This window comes from Protopterus annectens, chromosome 4.part0, assembly GCF_019279795.1.
Source record: "Protopterus annectens isolate FY-2018-M chromosome 4.part0, PAN1.0, whole genome shotgun sequence".
In the NCBI taxonomy this organism is placed as follows: Eukaryota; Metazoa; Chordata; order Ceratodontiformes; family Protopteridae; genus Protopterus; species Protopterus annectens.
Window position 1 is genome coordinate 926,918,596 of NC_056733.1, and position 21,775 is coordinate 926,940,370.

A 21,775-nucleotide genomic window follows, 5' to 3' on the forward strand; every position below is an offset into this window, starting at 1 on the left:
TGGTCTTCTTTTACTCTGCAGATCTGCAGCTGTGCAGTTAGCGCATACAAATATGTCTGTGGGTAAGCAAGGTTAGAGTTGGGTTGCTTGCTCTTCCCCAAGAAGACATATATAAGAGGGTAATGCTACTCAATGCTAGAAGTCTAAATTTCAAAATGCACTCACTCGAGGCACTCCTTAAAATGGAGAACATCGATATCTGTGCAGTGACTGAGACCTGGTTCAAGGCTCGAGAGAGCACCCCTGCACTACCAGGCTATAACTCATACCACACTTTTCATCCATGTAACCTGGACCGAAACACCAAAGGTGGGGGGGGGTGTCCATATTCATTAAGGATATCCACACCTCCAGGCTAGTTGCTCAGCATAATGCATAATGCATCCGAGGTTCTCCAAGTGCAACTAACTCTTGGCAAAACTGCAATCCAAATTGTAGCTTGCTACAGATCCCCCACCATGCCCCAGGATTCCCACTCCTTTTTTCTTGATGTACTGAAAAATATTAGGGTTCAACCAAACACCCTAATAATGGGCGACTTCAACTACCCCACCATTAACTGGGAAAACTACTTATGTACCAACTCCTTAGCGCAACGCTTTATGAAATTCAAAAACTCCAATGCCGTAGATCAAATTATCCACACCCCCACCAGGGGCAACAATATCCTAGACCTAGTCATTACCAACATGAGTGACCGGTGTTCCACACCTGAAGTCAACTCCTCGTTGGTCCGATCCGACCATAAGCTAATCACCCTTGATATCCACATCCCACCCCACCCCCCATTAAGGAAACCACAATAAAAAATTTCTCCAAAGCCAACTTCATGCTTCTTAAGACAGAAGTAGTGAACTTCATGACACACATGCAGATGGACAATACAGTTACAACTGCTGAATCCTACACAAATGCACTCTATAAGCACTTACATGAGTGCATGGATCGTGCTATCCCAAACAGAACCAAGACGCTATCCTCCAAAAAAAGGAAGCCAATCTGGTGGTCCCCTGCCATAAACAAACTGTACAACAGAAGGAAGAAACTGTTGCAAAAGAGAGTAAAATCCCATGAGTGGAGGAGCTCCTGCTCAGCCTCAGTAAAAAGATGAGATCCCTTATACGATCCTCAATAGCTAGCTACGAAAATAAAATCGCCACTAATTCCAAGGACAACCACAAAGCATTCCATAGCTATGTCAAGAATCTCAATGGCAACACCCAGATCTGCTCTGAGTTACAGCACAAAGGCACGAAAATTACAGAACCAACTGATATTGCCAACATCCTGGCAGATAGGTTCAGTGCTAACTTTACCCCCACCCCCTAAAGGGTCCACCTCTATACAGGAAGAATGCCGAGTCCCTGTAATCACAACTACGCAGGTGAAAGCTGCACTCTCTAAAGCCAAAAACACAGCATCCATGGGACCGGACAACATCCCAGGCTGTGTTTTACATGAACTTCAGAATGAACTGGCTCCTCACTTAAGCACCATGTTCAATAATAGCCTCGCATCAGGCTTTGTGCCCACTGAATGGCGCACAGCAACAGTTATCCCACTCCACAAAGGGGGAGCCACCACTGATCCCGGGAACTATAGACCTATTAGCCTGACGAGCCTGGTCTGCAAAGCCATGGAAAGTATCATCATGGAACTCATAAACAAAGACATTGGTAACCTCCAAACTCTGGATCCCACCCAGTTCGGGTTTGTGAAAGGCAGATCATGCCTCCTGAACCTGATCGACTTCTTTAAGGCAGTCACCAAAGCCGTAGATGAGGGTAAGGTGGTTCACACAGCCTATCTTGACCTCGCCAAGGCTTTCGACACCATCCCCCATTCTGGAATTTTAGCTAAACTCAATAAACTAGGCATAAATCCCTACGTCACAAGATGGGTTGCCAATTGGCTCACTGACAGAACCCACACTGTAAAAGTTGCAGACTCCAAATCTGACCTCAAACAAGTGACAAGTGGAGTACCACAGGGTTCCGTCCTGGGACCGCTCCTGTTTGGTATCTACTTCTCTGAAGTACAGGCTAACAAAGAAGGTCTCTGGCTAACGAAGTTCGCAGATGACTGCAAACTAGGAGCCATACTCAAGTCCCCAAATGATGTGAACATCCTACAGAAGGGCCTCTCTGAGACAGATGCCTGGTGTCAGAGCCATGGCCTCAAGCTCAATGCCAAAAAGTGCAGTGTCATCCCCTTTGGTAAAAACTCTGTACCCATGAACTACCACATAGGCAGCAATCCACTTAACACCGAATGCGTGATACGAGACCTTGGGACCCAGGTGGACAGTAGTCTCTCCTTTGATAGTCACATCGCCACAGTAGTCAGGAAGTCCTTCTATGTGGCACACCTCATCATAAAAGGGTTCTCATCTAGGAAAAAAGAGGTCATCATTCCCCTCTACTAGACACTCATTAGACCCACTATAGAGTACAACGCCCCTTTTGGAATGTACCTCACAAGACATCTGCAGCAGCTGAAAAGGCCACAGAAGTACCGCACAAAGAGGATTACTGGACTCAAACAAATGCCCTACACTGACCGCCTCAAAAAACTCCAGCTTTACTCCGTAGCATATCGCCTACTCAGAGGTGATCTCTGCCTAACATATAAAGCTATGTCAGACCCAGAGCTGTTAGACATGCTACACCTAAAGAAATCCCAATCTCTCAGAGCTACACGCTCTAGGGACCTAAACCTTGTCACCACAATAAACAGGACATGCTGGAGGGATAAGATTCCTATCCCAGAGACTTCCCATACTCTGGAACAGGCTACTCATCTATGTCAAGCAAAGTTCTTCATTAACACTCTTCAAGAAAAATCTTGATGAGTGGACGGGAAATAGGAAATACACCCCGGGGATCACTTCTGTGTCTCTGCTCGACAGTGGCACAGGAAAATAACTTTCTTGGGTGGCGTAAGCCAGGGAACCTTGTTGGCTAGGCTTACATAGGCCCTTGGGCCGATAGCCTAGTACCTACCTATGAACCTATATATATATATATATATATATATATATATATATATATATATATATATATATATATATATATATATATATGATAATAAACAAAAGTTAGTAGGAGCAAACCACAGTAGACATAATGCCAGTTCATATGTCAAGTCCCCAGAACTTCAAGAGTCCTAACTTCACAAACGATAAGAACCACGACTCATTCAGTTCACGAACCTTTCTTTAATAAAAGCAAAAGTAGGGTGCAAATATCAGTACAGGTTAGCGCTTTCACCTTACGGCTTCTTCAGACCTAATAAACTCACCAAACATCACACAATTTAAACCTAAAAAAACGCGAAAGTGTTACTCATTCTTAAAGTGCTAGTGCAAATAGCAGAAATTTAAACAATTCCTTACAAAATCTCATATCACCAAACCATACAACTAAAACAGATGCACTCAATAAAACAACTCCACATATATCTATACTGACATATATACAAAAATATATAAGTATATACATATATAATACATGTATGTAATATATTTGTATAATATATGACTTAAAAGCGAATTGATATATATGGGTAAAAATGGAGGTATATGTAAATGCCTCTATATACAAATATAATGAAAGAACTGAACTGTATAATCAAGATTTACGTATGGACTTATATAACTACACAGGAACAATATATATATATATATATATATATATATATATATATATATATACACACACACACACACACACACGTGTCATGTCCTTAATCCTCTCATTACCGGGATATGTATCGGACCTCAATCTCATAATCCAGGTGGCTTCTCTAGCTTCAGTATAAGTTTTAATATCACCTCCTCTAATCCCCCTATTAACCCTCTCTACAACCTTAAATCTAAATGTATGGGAATCTCCAAACTCACTAACATGTTTCGCTAGAGCATTTACCTTGGAGGCTATCCTGATATTGTACATATGTTCATGCATTCTCTCTCTAAGACTCCTATTGGTCTTCCCTATATAGAATGCGTGACATGCTTCACAGTGTGCCAGATAGACAATATCTGTGGACTACAGTTCTCTCTCACCCTAAACGTATAAGATCTCAGATCAATAGGATGAACAAATAGGGGATCCGGGTCAATAAGATGACAAAAATTGCAATGCCCACAGGGTAACGTTCCATAAGATATATCTATACCTCCTCTTAACGTCTCCTTTTGATAACAGAGAAGCCTCTTCAGATTCTTTTTATTCTTGTATATAAAGCTCGGGGCCACCCCTAAAGCTTCTTTAACCTCTGGGTCAACTAATAAAATGTCCCAATGTGTCCTAATGACATCCTTGATTTGACCCACATCCTTGGTATAAAAAATAGGGCACACCATATTACCAACTCTCAAGCTCCCTTGACACCGGGGTATCTCTAGTTCTACTTTCACCACCTCTATGGCTAGAAAAATAAGGTGCTGCCACCCCTCATCTCTTTAAATCTATCCCTTGTGTCCTTTTATTTATATCACTTGTGCTATAACCACATATCAAGAATCTCTCACTCAAATCATTTAACTCATTCCTAAATCCTGAATCGATAGGACAGTATCTCGAAATCCTCATCGCTTGCCCTTTAATGATGTTATCATATATATATCCTGGATGCATGCTGTGGCGATGTAGCAATAGATTTCTATGACACAACTTCCTATAAAGTCCTGTGTTGATCAAACCATTGTCTAATTTCTCTACATAAATATCCAAAAATGGTATTCTCACCTCTGAATACTCAAAGCTAAACCTTAAATATTCTGTTAGTGAGTTAATCTTATTAATAAATAATATCAATTCTTCAGATGACCCTCTCCACAAAAAGAAGAGGTCAACAAACCTCCTATAAAATAGGACACAATCCTTAAAACCAGGTAATTGAAACATGAATCTGTGTTCCCATTCAGCCATAAAAAGGTTGGCGTAGCTATTGGCACAAGATGTGCCCATAGTCACGCCATCCCTCTGGAGGTAACACTGATCTGCAAAACAAAAAGCATTCGACTCTAAGATCACCTCTAAAAAAGTCAATATCAGATCTATCTGTTTTCCATCCATTGTTGATTCTCTCCTGAGGTAAGTCCCAACCATCTCAACTCCTTCTACATTAGGAATAACAGTAAATAATGACTGGACATCCATCGTGACAAAAAGAAAATCTAAATCCTCAGATTTCCCATTAGTGAAACCATATAAATCAAGTAAGAACTGTCTTAGTGTCCCTTAAAATAAATACATTTGCATTGACTATTGGTCTAAAAAACTTCTCAATATAAATAGACAGCGGTTCTGTAGACCACCCCCTCCCTGCTACAATAGGTCTAAGGGGTGGATCCTCTCTATTCTTGTGAATTTTCGGAAGTCCATTTTAAGTGGATATGTCACTTCCAATGTTTTAATTAACAATGTATCAAAAATATGACTCTTAACTAAGTCTTCCAACATACATTGTATCCTATTAGCTATGGCAAAAACTGAATCTCTGTCTATAGGAACATAAAACCTTTCCTCACTTAACATCTCAATCATGCTATCATGGTACTTACATGCATCCATAATAACAATCCCACCTCCCTTATCAGCTGGTCTAATAGCTATAGTATGGTCATTGCGTAGATTGAACAATGCTTGTTTCTGTGAGAATGACAAATTATTCCTATTTTTACAGTTCTTACCTCTATCTCTCATCCTATATAAATTGTCCTCAACCATTTTACTATATGCTGCCAATAAGGGGGTGCAGTGGAGGCACAAAAGTACTCGGTTTCCTAACACATGTGGTATTCACAGGCTTATCGTTATTATGAAAGGTTATTCTCAGGGATAGGTTGCGAACATACATCTTAAAATCTCGTATAGTTTCTTCAAAATTACTAAACATGGTGGGAATAAAAGAAAGTCCTCGAGATAATACAATTTCTTCATCTATAGATAAAATACGGGATGAAATGTTGAAAACTATGTTGTCCCCCTCCCTTCCCACATCCTTTTGATGTTGTGATTTGGTAACCGGTCTAGAGACAGCTTCCTTTTCTGTCTCCCTCTGCTTGTAGACCGTCCCCTCCCTTCCCTGTGGTCGAACCTGATGGGGAAAGGGTGATTCCCATCATAAGTGGTAGTATTAGAGCTAGTGGTTGCCCTTTGAGAACCACCTAGTTCTATTTCATCAGCCTTATTCAATTTTCCAGTTTTAAATACTTTTTTCCTAACCACCGGTCCTATAGATTCTTGATGGCTTGGAATTTGTTCATTATCAACAGTGTTAGCATTATCTATCATATCAGGCATCGCACGATGTTCACTCAGTACATTAGATACAGGTAAATTATTACTAGTCTTATCATTATTAAAAACACTAGACAAATCGTTACATTGACTATCAGCTCTAATACTTGCATTCTCTCCCTTGGGAGTATCAGCATTTAAAACAACATGCACAGAATCACAATTCAAACTAGTTTGTCCATTATTAACATTTCTAGGTCTAAATTGACCTTCATTGTCTCTATTACCCCTCGAGCCAAGTAAATATATGTCCGTTTTTAAAATCCTTAATGTCTCTTTGTAATTTAAGCTTTTTTTGATCAAACAGTCTCTTCTCATATTGAAAAACACTACCTAAAGTAGCGTGGAGATGCAGTTCAACATTCGTTATCGGAAAGCGCTCATAAATGGCAGTTTGGTGTTTATTTATATCATGCCTCAGTTCTTCCAACGGACTAAAAAAATTCATTTAACAAAATCATGTACTTGAGGCTTACCTCAATATTCAATTGCTGCCACTTGTACAGCAATTCCGGATATTGTGTCCCTGTTGTCGGCATCTTCAGAACCCTTAAGCCTCTCGGAATAATACGCCGCTGGATGCAGACCTCAAAATGTAGTCTCTGTGTCTGTAATCTCTTAAGTTTGCACAAATCCATCTCTAATTTATCCAATGCTTTCCTCAGCCCTTCGCGATCAAACTGTTCCGTTGCTTGTACTCCTATTACTTCTTCATCATCTTCAAAAAGCTCCAATGGATTTACACGCACTCTAAGGCAGTCTGAAAGTCTATCCAATACCGAGCGCGGAAGCTCGGCTACTCCTTCCCTCTCACGCATCACATACGGAAGTTCTATTTGCGTAGAGTTGGTATCTACCATGTCACCGGTCAGGCAGAAACAGCAGCAGCTTTTTGTTTTGCAGATCAGTGTTACCTCCAGAGGGATGGCGTGGCTATGGGCACATCTTGTGCCAATAGCTACGCCAACCTTTTTATGGCTGAATGGGAACACAGATTCATGTTTCAATTACCTGGTTTTAAGGATTGTGTCCTATTTTATAGGAGGTTTGTTGATGACCTCTTCTTGTTGTGGAGAGGGTCATCTGAAGAATTGATGTTATTTACTATATATATATAATATATATACATTATATACATATTTTATATACAATATATATTTATATATCATATATATTTTATATATATATTTTTTTTTTTTTTGCATTTTTTCTTACATCCCACAAGACCAAACCTGATGGTTCCACTATCTATACCCAATAATTCCATTCATCTTAAGGAGTACAAGGCAAAGTTAGTCCAAGGGCCTTCTAAAGCTATAGAGAACCCACCATGAAGAGACTACTGCCACCTGCCTCTTCCTCTAGGAGGCCAAAACGAGTTTGACTAGGGGAGAAATGTATACCTATGCAATTGTCAAGATTCTTAAGGGGATCTAGAGCACTCCCCTATTTAATAAGCACAGGGAATTTATACCAGAAGTGGGGTAACCACTGAAAAATACACAGCTATCTTATCAGTGGGTCAGAGCTACTTGCTGGTGGAGATTTAGAGCCTTTGTAAGGGTGTTTGTGGAGCCATTTGTTATATGGGACAGGAGGAGGGTGCTTCATGGCACAAAAATGCAGACATAAGTTGCAGTACATGAATCTATAACAGAGCACTGGGAAAGAGCTGAGTTAGCCTTTGTAGTTTAGGGCCTTCAGACCAAGGATTTTTTTTAATTAAGAACCTATGAAGTCTTTCTAGTTGTATGATATATTTTAATTAGGTACATGCCAAAAGTAGAAATGTACTGTGTAACTGGTGTGACAAGGGCTGTGTACAGAGGGATAACTTATTTAGACCTACATAAAATGTTTTTGCATACAAGATAGGCCAAACAAGAATTTCTTCACCAATGTTGCCACATGGAGATGGTCAAAGAAGAGTGTTCTCTCTCAAAAATCAATCTGACGAGGGGTGCCGTCTGTACTAGAACCAGTCTGAAGAGGGGTGCCATCTGCACTATAACCAATCTGACAAGGGGTGTCATCTGTACGAGAATCAATCTGAAGATGGGTGCCGTCTGTACTAGAACCAATCTGAGGACTGGTGCTGTCTGTACTAGAATTAATATGAAGAGGGATGTCATCTGTATTGTAGGTAGCAGAAAAGTTACATTTACCAAATCTGACGATTACACATTTTTTTGCATTTAATTTGAGCCCATTGTCTTATACCAGTAATATGCATGGTCTAGCACTTTCTGCAGTATCTGAAGTTGAGCAAACTACAACACCCAGCTTACAACCATAAGCAAACAATCTACTCAAAGGTGCAGGTTTGTAGTTTGAAGATCACATAAACACATACTGAACAGGACAGGCTCTAGAAAGAGCTTTGAGGTAATCCAATAGTCAATCTTTCTGCATTCTGAAGTAACTCCTGTGTCTGTGCTCTGTCACATAGAGAGTTTGCTAACCATCTCACAATGCCAGGATCAATGTGTAGATAAGTGAACTCCGTTACAGTAAATGCATGGGGGATAGTGGCAAATGCTTAACCTGTTTTGTTATGCTCTGTGGACTGCACAGCCTCCATCAACAACTTCCACCACCTTTTCAAAGTAGTTTACTGTATCTGGTAGGTATAACTTACCCTTGACAAAGCCAAACTGACTTGAGTCCAGGGAATTAATGTTTTTAAGGATGGTATTTAAGGACACTGACAAGATGAATTCCATGGCCTTTTCACTTTTTTTTTTTTCTTTCAAAGACCTACTTTTGTTTAGAAAGCATTGTTCAGGGTGGTTTAACATACAAGGATTACTACTCAGTGGGAAAATTCTTGTGTATTTTGGAACTAAAAAACAACTGTCTTACTGTTCAAATTGTTCTGATATTCTCCTCCACTCTTCAGAAACTTCCAGAGATAGACGCACAGTTTTTTTTTTTTTTTTTTTAATCCAAAAGGGCATTTAAGGGTTGCCCTCTCATGTCATTTGATAAAGGCTGGATTTTCAGTCATGCTTGTCTCTCAGTAACTACAAGTTTTGATTCTCTGGTCATATCTAAATGGAGGGGAAAAGACTGCTGTAATGTCTTCCTGATATTCTTCTCCACACAGTAGAATCAGTCAGGGTTTCTGGGAGTCAGTGGCTATGGGACAGGTCCTACAGATGAGGGTTATCCAAGGCAAAGACCAGACAGTTATCTACTGGTCTGAGCTCCTCAATGTCCAACAATTCAAAGCATCTTTTATGCCCCCCCCCCCCAATTCAAAAGCTCCATCATCAAATTCTCAAAGTCTCTGAAGGAGATGCCCTTAGGAGGACGACTAGAAAAAAAATATTTTACATCACTATCATATTCCAGAGGTGAGTAAACTTGGCTATATACATTAGTCACAATATCTGACTCAGACAAACACTGAAGGGGTGGGCTCCCTTTACCTTCAAGTTGGAGGAGTCATACCTATGAAAATAAAAAGGCATTCAGCAGTGAAATCTTTTCTGGGGTGTGTCTAGTAGTCTGCCTCCATTGGTGTCCAAGACTGCTTTCTTTATGTTTCTTTTAATGGAAGAAATATTTAACCTAGTAAACTTGCAATACTTTAGTGAGATGCACAGGATGCTTTGCAGCCCCCGTCATCCAACACCCTTTTCAGGTGTAAACCCCCCAAAACATGGCAGCCTGTCCCATGCAATTCCCAACTGCAACCTGTGCTACAGACAGCCAATGCACCAGGACCAAACAAACCTCAGTACATGGCACCCAGTCAAACTATACCCTCAGCAATTCCTGAGTGACTTGTTCCATGGAAATCCCAAGCATGTGGCACCCAGGTCAATGTAAAACATGCATCCGTCTCTCAAACTCAAGGACAGGTGCCCTGTCGCCCCTGGTAAACTCCAATTACTGGGCACCTGCGGCCATGTAAATCCCAAAACAGCAGCACCTTGTCTTAAATAAACATCAAACGTGGCAACTTGCCCCACATAAACCAGAAATACATACTGCCCTACCTCAATCACCCTGTTCCCATGAAACCTGAAGCACAAGCACCATCTTTACATTCAACTCTCACCCCCTACCCAGCACCCTGGCCCACATATACCACAACCTTACAGCGTTCTGTCATGTTTAAGCCCAAACAAGCAAGCAACCTCTTTCTCTGAAACCTAATGCAGAAAACATTCTACTCCTATGTAAACCTCAAAACCATAGCACTCTGCCTGAAGTAAACCGCAAACATACAGCACCTTGCTCATGTAAATGCCATGCCCGTAGAATATATTGTTCTATGTTACTTTGAATTTATGTATGTAATATCCTGGAGCTTTTCTTCTCAGGTCTCCACTGAAAATGGGCTTCTAGCTCAGTTGGACCAACCCGGTTAAAAAATGTCAAATAAATAAATGAAATAAAATGTAAGCCACAAACATACAGCATTTAACCTCAATAACCAGACATCCTGCTCACACAAAATCTGATGCTCAAAGCACTCTCCTCCTATGTAAACCACAATCACACCACACCATGCCCGCAGAGACATGCCCACAGAGACCAAAAGTGCATGCCACACACCCAGCCCACGGAGACCACACAAGCACACACCATGCAGACAGAGACTGCAAGCAAATATCACCCCTCCTATGCACACTGCAAGCACAGTGTCCTAATCAAGTAAACCACAAGCACACAGTACGCACACCCATGTAAGCCCCAAGCACACAGTACGCATGCCCATGTAAGCCACAAGCACACAGTACGCACTCCCATGCAAGCCACAAGCACACAGTACGCACTCCCATGTAAGCAACAAGCACACAGTACGCACTCCCATGCAAGCCACAAGCACACAGTATGCACTCCCATGCAAGCCACAAGCACACAGTATGCCCTCCCATGTAAGCCACAAGCACACAGTATGCCCTCCCATGTAAGCCACAAGCACACAGCATGCCCTCCCATGTAAGCCACAAGCACACAGTATGCACTCCAAAGTAAGCCACAAGCACACAGTACGCACTTCCAAGTAGGCCACAAGCACACAATACACACACTCTTATAAATCAGAAATACCCAGCACTCTCACCCATTTAAACTTTAATAACCAGGCAAATTACTCTCTGGTAAACTCAGTGCACACAATGCACTCCTCCTATGTACAGCCAAACATCCAAAGTCCTGTTATACATGAACTCTATGGGGTTAATATATTATACCTCACTTTCTCCAACATGCGACATCAGATATGGAATCTCACAAAGTGAGCTGTCAAAGGCCTGCAACTTTGCCTCTTTTAGCAAATATGTATTTCACGATCAAGTGACACTCATTTTAAATAAAAGTTCTTATCTACAAAGATATGTCCTGTTTAACAAGTACCATATCAAGGGTAGATAAACACACCTGGACAAAAGCTAGAATAAGGCAACACAAAGTTATACAGCACTACAAAATACTGCACCAGACTGAAATGAGTAATACACCTGAGCAAAACAAACTGCGATCAGATACTTCCTCCATGAGACACATTTTATGCAACCCCAGTAAGACAAAAGTAACTTGTACTTACCTCACGGACATACTGATTCCCATCTCCAAAGCACAGGAGCAAATGAGGCAGGACATGGACCACATAGGGCTCAAACAACTTTCCAAGCATGTTACACAGCATTTCAAAAGCAAACAGGGACCCTGGAACAGAATATAAATGATCATTGCTTAAATTAACCATGTGACATACCAAACCACACCCACTGCCCCAAATGAAATGCTGCAGCTTGATGTTAAACACTCACTCACACACACACACACACACACACACACACACACACACACACACACACACACACACACACACACACACATCTACAGTAAAATTCAACAGTACCATATAATACAGTTATATAAGGTACACACCATAAAGGCAAGTTACTCAGGTACTTACAAACATCTTTGCCAGCAGGTCCACACACCATGAATGCTGCACAACAATAAAGTACAACTTCACCAGATAATTCCTGGGGGGGGGGGGGTGGCACACCCTTCCCCAGATCAAAAAGACTCAAGCTTTTACTTTCAATATCTCAAAGGGGCTAGTAATGTCCTGCTAAACATTCTCAGCAGACAAAACAGGTGATTAACGAATGGCAGACATCAACCTTTCATCTCCAAGAGAAATGGACAGCACCTGGAGTGCATCACATCTGAACCTACATGCCAACCAACTACATACAAACATTGTGCTTCCTCTACCTCTTCCACACCAGCTCCTAAGGGGCTTTGATAAGACACACACCATACCACTTTTTGTTGGGGGGAGGGGGGGGTACTTCATCCTTATCCCCATCATTCAGAATACCCTTCTGATATCTGATCTTCCAGCTTCCCCACTGGCTGTAACAGGAATAATTATTATATACTGCTCATCCATTGCAGTGGTGGTGACAAATGCTAGGAAAGTAAGGACTTATGAACTGGAATTTCATTTCAGCTACACTTTGATGATACAATTTTAGATTTAAAACAGAGTAAAATAAATAATTGAAAGGCTAGGAAAAAACAGAACATAGGAGAACACGCAAAACCTACAAAAATGATACACAGTTCCATAAAAAAAAAAAACACAATCACAGTTTCAGATCAATGACTGACTTAGTTTGATAAAATAAACAAATAAATAAATGTTTGACAGGTGTTGCAAGACATCAAAACCTGTTAAATGAGATGCTTTTGAAGGCACGCAGTTATAGTATTGTGTGAAACCATCTTTTCTGTATAACTTTGTTTTACAGATGAATAGCTAAATAACATTTTCTTAAAATACATATTGAAAGGAGTCTAAAATTTAAATTAACTTTTTTTAAACTATCAAAGATTTATATTAGGTTCATTACAACAAACATTATATTTTAGCAATTCTGATACAATAAAGGCACAGAGGGTTCAATATTCCAACAGCATTTTTACTATAACCTGACAACATTTAACAAGAACTTACTAATTAGAAATTGTTCATAACTTTACTTATAATCATGAAAAACGTAACCGTATAAATAACTAAGAAACTCTGCTTTGTGGCAGCACAGCAGAAGTGGGGGGCTCCTGCGTGTGCACTCATACACCCAGCTTACTGTAACAACAAAAAATATTTATAATTACTTCTTTAATGAAAATAAACCTGAACAATAACAATCAGAATAAACCCACTTCTTACAAATGAACTATGCGTCTCACAAACAGTAGGTGTGCTAATGGAATTACCTGTGCAGAATGAACAGAGGACAGAACAACACTACTGTCCAATAACAGTATGCTTGGGAGTTGGTCAGGGTTTCAGCCAATGAATGCTGCTTCACCACATAACGTTTGTTAGAAATGGTGTATACCTAAAACCTGGTTGTTGCACGAGCATGATGGAAGTTTGCCCTATCCCCAAACATTTAGTAATCTTAAGAGGTAAACATTTTAAATATGGGGTGCAGGGGGGAGTTGCCTTCACCATTAAAAAAAAACTTTCTATGAATGCCTTTCCTAAGAGATCTCCTGAAGAAGAATCCAGTTGCAACACTATTCATAACACGAGGGAAGTGGTTGCAGGTGGATGCCTGCTCAAACAGCCATACTCAGAGAGCTCTGTGGACTTTGTGACACAGGCTGGCTTCTCTTCCATGCAGGGGTATAAGGCTGCATCATGGATGAAAATAGGAGTCAGCTTCTCACACCTGCAGTTCTTTTTGTCAGTTAAGGTGCAGGGGAAATGCAAAGTAAAGGGAAAAGTCCCTGCTCTTTTGGGAAGGTTGACAAAAAAAAGGAAGACAGCCATAATATCTATCACAGATACCCCTCTCCATGTTCATCTCAGGTGCAAAAGGCTAGAGCAACTGCAGAATGAAAACTTCTCCCTGCGAATCACCAGATAAAGAGCAATATGAAGAGAAAGACCACACTGGGCAGGTGGAATGGACTTAGAACTGCAGCAGTGATTCTACTAAAACATGCACTGTTATGGTGAGTGTACTCCCACAACTGCACCATGTTCTTTATAAGGACCAGTGTTACAAAAGTATTCATGACGTACTGGAAAAATTCCCACAGCACTGCTCATTCCAAGAGGTTGTCTGTGGATACCTAATAAGGTACAGGATCTTTTTCATTTTACTTCTGGCTTTGAAAAAACACATGCAGTTGAATGCTCTGGTTAGGGGATGTAGATCAGTGTGTGTGTGTACAGCTTTAAGAAGCTTTCTATGGGCATGCAGAAGTGTTTAAATACTGAGCATGCGTGAGCCTGACTGCCATTTTGTAGTAAGCTGTTGAGATGTAAGCATGTATGTCTGTGCAGTCTGTCAGTTAATTAGTTTGTTTACATTTTCTAACACTGCTATCTATCCTGATGTGTTTCTGTGTAATAAAGCATATGAACAAACTACCCCGCCACATTAGAGAAGGACGAGCAACATGGTGTCAGAACTGCCATGTCTAAAAGGGACATGGCGCTAAAATGGGATCCAGATTATTCAGTTCAACACTGAGAGGCACTCAGTTAACACTGGAAGAATATAGAGGACCGAATCATCTCTACTGCACATATAACTCGCAAAACAGGTCAGAAATTAATTTCAGGTATTAAAACTTGCTCAAGCTATTTATCTGCAAAATATGAAATGTGGACTTCAAAACACTCTAAACAAATTTCTAACTAACAGAAATATCCAAATATTTGAATGACAATGGAAATTTCTGAAATAAAGTCTGAATCGCATAAAATGTATAAAATAAGGGAAACGACCGCATCTTTCCACTAAGAATTAGTTTTTTGCATTAATCAAAGCTATTCCAGTTGTCTGAAGTGTATGAAGTATTTGTATGTCTGTACAGTATCACAGTACAGTTATTTTGCAAAATACAGCCATCACAAAGCATATTTCGCAAAGTAAAGCATTTCGAAGAGTTCATTGTGCATTTGAATGTTATTACAAGTGCTGGCCGTGTGCTTGTTCATATACAATTACAAGGGCCACATTTTTCAGTGTATTTGCACATAATTTTGTTGGCGTGACAGATGGATTTCGAATGCCAACTCCACTTGTGTTTGACAGTAATATTGCTGAGAACTGGAGAGTGCTTGAGCAAGAGTATGACATTTTCATGCAGGCTGCATTTTCTAATAAAGATGACAGCAGAAAGGCATTTATTCTACTTAATTTAACTGGGTCAGAAGCCATAGAAAGGAAGCACTCATTTGTGCATGCACCTGTTGTCTTTGCAGGAGAGGGGGAAACCTTCATATACTTGTACCAGCTGAGTCAAGGGAAGATGCCAAGTGCTTAAAACGTATATTTAGAGAAACGTGTAACTCCCAAATGACTGTTACAATGGAAAGGCACTTATTTTATACAAGTGATCAAAAGCCTGGTGAAACATTTACAGCATATATAACGGATTTGAGAAATGAAGCTAAAACGTACAGATTTAGTGATTTAAAGGATGAGCTGATAAAAGTGAGACGTTTGTGGTATTAAAGATGATGCTGTGAGAAAGATTTTGATTCGTGACAGTGATTTAACTTTGAATAAGGCCGTTGAGATTTGTCAAATATATGAGCTTAGAGAAAAACACACAAATATGCTTACAAATGAGAGATGCATGCTTCCAGTAACTTCTAAAGCCAATGTTGACAGTATGCAGCACATGGTTAAAAGAAACAGGCTCAAGCACATGGCTGCAAATGTAAACACTGTAACACTCACTGGGAAACCCCATACTTTTCTAGCAAGTTCCAAGGTGTGCTCTGGAAACCGCACAGTCTCAGTGAAGCATAAGAGTGAATCAGCAAACTCAAAGCATGTGACCCCACCCAGTTTCATACCCAACTTAATTTTGGTGGACGTCATGAGCCTAAAAAAAAATGTTTAGCTTTTGGTCAGCAATGTCACAAATGCAATAAGTGGAATCATTTCAAAAGGTGTAAAGCAAAAGGGACACATTCTTTTATTAAAAGAGAACATTCAAAGAAACAAGTTGATCGATTATATATTATTATAGTATGACCCTACTTTTCATATGGAAGGTGTGTCAGTACTTCATGAAACAGTCAATGCAGTAGATTTATGGGCAAAGAATGAAATATTTTGCATTGTTTGGATAAACAGAAGACTCAGAGTTCAAAGTTGACAGGTTCAAAGTGCAATGTTATGTCTGCAGAAACATTTGCTAGAGTATCTACTTCTGAGAAACTTGATTTGGCAAAGTGTACAAAGCTTTTTGCTTATGGTGGTGAAGGGTTCAGTAGTTCTTTCTGCTGGGAGAAGCTATGACTTGTTACTTATGTGGTCAAAAGATATGTCTAGTCATTATTAGGGCTCAGAGACTGTTCGAAAATGGGACTGCTTTCATTTAATAAGGAAGTCCACCATGTTAGCTTGAAAGACTACTGCTCTAATTTCACCCAGTATATGTTTTCTACCTATGCTGATCTTTTCAAAGAAACTAGGCAAGGTTCTAGTTGTGTACTCCATGAAGTTAGACCCAGATGTCAGGCCAGCCCGGAAAGTTCCAGTAGTTATGCAGAACAGAGTCAAAGCCCAGCTAGATAAAATGGTGCAGCAAGGTGTAATTTTGTCCAGTTGCAGAACCAACTGAATAGGTATCTTCCATGTTGGTAACTCATAAGAAGAGCTCAGATGATATCAGAATATATATTGATCCAAGAAGTTCGAACACAGCACTGAAAAGACCTCATCATCCAATAGGTACAAGTCAAAGAAGTTGCAGCACTGGTGCCAAATCCCACTGTTTTTTCTGTCTTAGATGCAGAGAGTTCATTTTCACAAATTTTGATATACAAGAAATCCTCATTGCTAATTACGTTCAGTATTCCTTTTGACAGGTACAGATTTTTGAGAATTCCATTAGGGATAAATTCTGCCAGTGAAGTCTTTTCAATGTGCTATGGAGCAATTTCTTTCTGGGTACCCCTGTGCTATTACAGTAGATGATATTTTACTAGGACGTAATGGTGAAGCTGAGCATGACAGAAACCTCAAGAAAGTTCTGGAAATAGCTCGTGTAGCGAATCTTAAGTTGAATCCTAAGAACTGTAAGTTCAGGTTACGAGACATTACTTATCTTGGTCATTTGTTTACCAGTTCAGGCTTACGACCAGACCCTTCCAAGCAAACAGCTATTCTTGAGCTGCCAGCTCCAGACAATTTCAATGCTCTTCAACTCTTTCTTGGCATGTTTAACTATCTAGGTAAGTTCATTCCAGACCTACGTCAACTAGCAATACCACTTAGAGAGCTAACACATAATGATGCATCCTGGTCATGGCTGGACCATCACCAAAGAGCATTTGATGTCCTGAAACAAAGAATTGCTAGCCCACCAACTCTCACTCTCAAACCAGTTACTCTTTCCTGTGATGCTTGAAAATTTGGTCTTGGTGCAGTTATTCTTCAAAACGGTCAACCTCTAGCCTGTATGTCCAGATCTCTTACCCAAACTGAAAGGCAGTATGCTGAGAGAGAGAAACAACTCCTGGCAATTGTGTTTGGATGTTCAAAGTTCCATGATCATTTTTATGGTAGAACTATCCAGATTGAAACAGACCACCAACCTCTAGTTACTATTTTGAGAAAGCTTATGAATTCAGCTCTAGCCAGACTGCAACATACAATACCGATATTACAGAAATACACCTTCAATCTTGTCTACACAAAAAGTAAACTTCTTTATCTTGACACATTATCCAGATCACCCAGAAATATCACTGAAGAGCATGAGAATGAGAACCTTGATTTTGAAATCATGAAAGTGAGAATGGTTTCTTCCACAAGTCTTCATGAGCTTAGAAATCATACAGCCTCAGACCCAGTTTTACAGAAGCTCAGCCACTCGGTCAATTGAGGATGGCCATCAAAGGAATCTAGTTTACCTCAAGAAATGCAACCTTATTTTCTTTACAGAGATGAGACTTTGTCTGACAATAGTATCGTCATGAAAGGTCCAAAAGTCATTGTTCCAAAGTCCTTGCAACAAGAGTATACTGCTATCTTGCATTTTGGCCTTCTATGCCACAAAACATTGAGAGAGTACTTTCATCTTGTTCTTTATGTAACAATACAAAGCCACATCAACAGAAAGAACCACTTCAGCTAAACTAGATTCCTGAACTACCTTGGTAGACAGTAGCCCATGACATTTTCGTGTAGAATGGTCAAGCATTACTTGGTGTTAAGTAGACTCTTATTCCAATTAGTTCAAGACTGACCTACTTCCTAATCTAGCGTGCAGTACTGTCATTGCTAAGATGAAGCGTTATTTTTCAGTTCATGGTAGCCCATACACAGTTATTTCTGACAATGGCACACAGCTTACTAACCAGCAATTCAAAAGATTTGCCGAAGAGTGGGACTTTACTCACATTACAAGTAGTCCTGAGTATCTGCAGTCAAATGGTTTTGCAGAATGTCCAGTTCAAAGAGTGAAACAGTTACTAGAGAAGTCAAAACGAGATCATAGTGATGTTTTCTTGAATCTCAGAAATGTTATTCGTGATAAACACATTGGTTCACCTGCCCAGAGACTTCTGTCAAGACAAACCAGCACTACCTTACAATCAGCAGTAGTTTGTTGGTTCCAAGTGCTAAGAATAACAGATGTGTGAAAGCCCATCTGTTAAAGAAATGCCTATCCCAGAAGTCTTACTAGAGACTATGACAAGTCCAGCAAACTGCTCAATCCATTACGTGAAGGAGAAAGACCGAGAGAATGCAAACATGCAAAGGTTATGATCGGACTGGAGTCGTGAAGAGCGTATGCCCAGAGCCGAGACTGTACATTGTGGAATCACAAAAAGTACAGTTCAGGTAGAATCGGAAACATTTGATGCCAGTTTCCGAGCCTGTATCACAGCACCTAGCCTGTGAGAAAAACTATCTCAGAGTGAGTTATCCAGCGTTCCAGAAGATGTTCCAGTAAATATCCCTGTTCCTGAGATGAATCCCTAAGTTCCTGATAACGAGTTGTTCACCAAAGACTGTCCCTGCTGCCAAACCCAGTTCTGATTACTATGTTACTACATCAAGTCATATTTCAGCACCACATTACAGATACATGGCAACTTGGACATGAACACTGTGTTTGCTTCTAATCTTTGTTACTGCATATCTTATTCTAATGTCATTTCATTGAGGGCAATCTGTTTAAGAGGGAGGATGTAGATCAGTGTGTGTGTGTATGTATATATATACAGCTTTAAGAAGCTTTCTAAGAGCTTGCACATGTGTATAAATACCAAGCACATGCAAGCCTGATCGCCATTTTGTAGTAAGCTGTTGAGATGCAAGCATGTATATCTGCATAGTCCGTCTGTTAGTCAGTTCGTTTATATTTTGTAATGCTGCTTACCTATCCTGATGTGTTTCTATGTAATAAAGTACATAAATAAACTACCCAGCCTATTAGTCATCTATACTAAAGGACAAGCGACAGGGGAGATCTCTAAAACCAATTTGGGCAAGAGCAAAAGATTGGTAATCAGGCTCACCCTACTGCTGTGGAAGGATGTAAGGGTTCCCTGTGCTTTTAATGCCTATATGCTCGAAAATCCTTCAAGTTGAAGTAATTTCCACTAGCATACCCTTCGACTAGCTCTGATTTTGCTTCATATTTCTGCTCTGTCCCTCATAAAATGCTGATTTTCTGTTAAACTGCTAAGGATTACAATCAGCCAATCTTGCTTAGTTTCATGTTAAAAAATGCGTGTTGATGCAAAATCCATTGTTTATTAACTTAAGTTAAAATAATATTTCAAAATAGTCTCCGATTTTTGTCTTTGACTCCACATATTTTTGGCTCTCTGCAGAACTCTTCAACAAAGTTGAGAGGTAAGCCTACCAAGAGTACTATATTCCAGAACAAGCATTTAAAAGGAGCTGACATTCCTGCGTCTTAGGATCCACTGTTAGCTTTTCTATCACAAAGATAAGGTCCCCAAGGAGGTGAGACAGCTCTCTCCTTAGTGAATGGAGTTACAGAATACCAATAATCCCATTTAGAATGTAGCTCACCACAGTGGATTAAAAGGAAGATATGCTTTTTTTGGATTAGTAGGAGAATCGTGCAACAAAAAGATCTTATGGGTAAGACACTCCCACGGTTTTAGGACTACCTGTTGAAACACAGGGAGAATTTTCTCCACTCTGCAAATATAACTTCATCATGCAAGGTTCTTCAAAATGATGAACATGTCCTTTTTTGGGGTGTCTGAGAGGTGCAAGTGTCAAATAATCCATGCTACAAGCATATAGCCTGGGAGATTTGTGTTTACAAAGGTTCCTGAATGGTATAACAAGCTCACTACTTAAGGTGAATCCTTGCCAAGAAGCACTAGGCATTAAAACCAGTACTGTCTTAGTTAGAAATAGTTTTTTAGCATTTACCATACTTTTGGATTCTGAAGGAACCTATGAGGTCTTGAGACTTGCTCTAATTGCAAAACTAATTCCCCAGATTTCATGCCCAGTCTGCAGAGGAGGGCATGCCATCTATTAATGTACAATATAAAGTACAGTTTTGTACCTACCATAAATGTAGATGTTCGAGGATCCACATTGCTGCAGTCCTAACTATTGGGTAGTCCGCTGTCCAGTCGGCCCGAATACCAAAGTATATGGCTGACGTCGGTCACGGCGCATTAGACTGACGTCAGTACGTCAGGGTACTAATGCGCATGACCGACGCCATATCCTCAGTCTTTTCTTGCCCCAGATGTCAGAAGACCCTAAAAAGACAAGGCCAAAACCAAAAACACCAAACATACCTGCACCAAAAATATATACAATATATACAAAGGTACCAGAATATAAACTCACCTACACAACCACCCCTAAACACAGAGGGGAAGGAGGGAGGGTAAATTGGACTGCAGCAATGTGGATCCTCGAACATCTACATTTATGGTAGGTACAAAACTGTACTATGTTCTTCATTCCACATTGCTGCAGTCCTAACTATTGGGTAGAATCCCAAAGCAGAGGTAAGGGAGGCTGGCAAATCATAAGGAAGTAGGAGCTGATAATATGCCTTGCAAAATAGCTGTGGCAAAACCAGCCCTAGACTTAGAATAGAGAGGAAGGTGGTAATGCTTAGAGAAAGTATGCACTGAACTCCAAGTAGCTGCTTCCAGAATATCCTTAGTTGCCACTCCCCTTAGAAATGCTGTTGAAGTGGCAGTAGCCCTAGTGGAATGAGGCCTAATCCCAGCTGGAATCTCCTTACCATGATGGGAATAACAAAATGCAATGCAAAACCCAATCCACCTAGAAATAGTTTGTTTTGACACAGGCTTGCCCTGCGAACTCAAAGCAAAAGAAACAAACAACTGCTGAGACTGCCTAAAATCCTTAGTTCTGCTTAAATAATAACGCAATTGCCTGTGTACATCTAAAGTGTGCAAAATCTTTTCCCCTTTA

General features: G+C 40.2%; 1 protein-coding gene across 1 annotated transcript in view; it reads right to left on the reverse strand.

Moving 5' to 3' along the window:
* GCN1 (GCN1 activator of EIF2AK4) overlaps positions 1–21,775 on the reverse strand; it is a gene marked incomplete in the record, with an annotated part of 2,100,248 nt that overhangs the window by 863,079 nt on the left and 1,215,394 nt on the right. Inside the window, 1 exon segment of the mRNA XM_044068902.1 lies at positions 11,869–11,990. Within this exon segment, the coding sequence (XP_043924837.1) occupies positions 11,869–11,990 (122 nt within the window).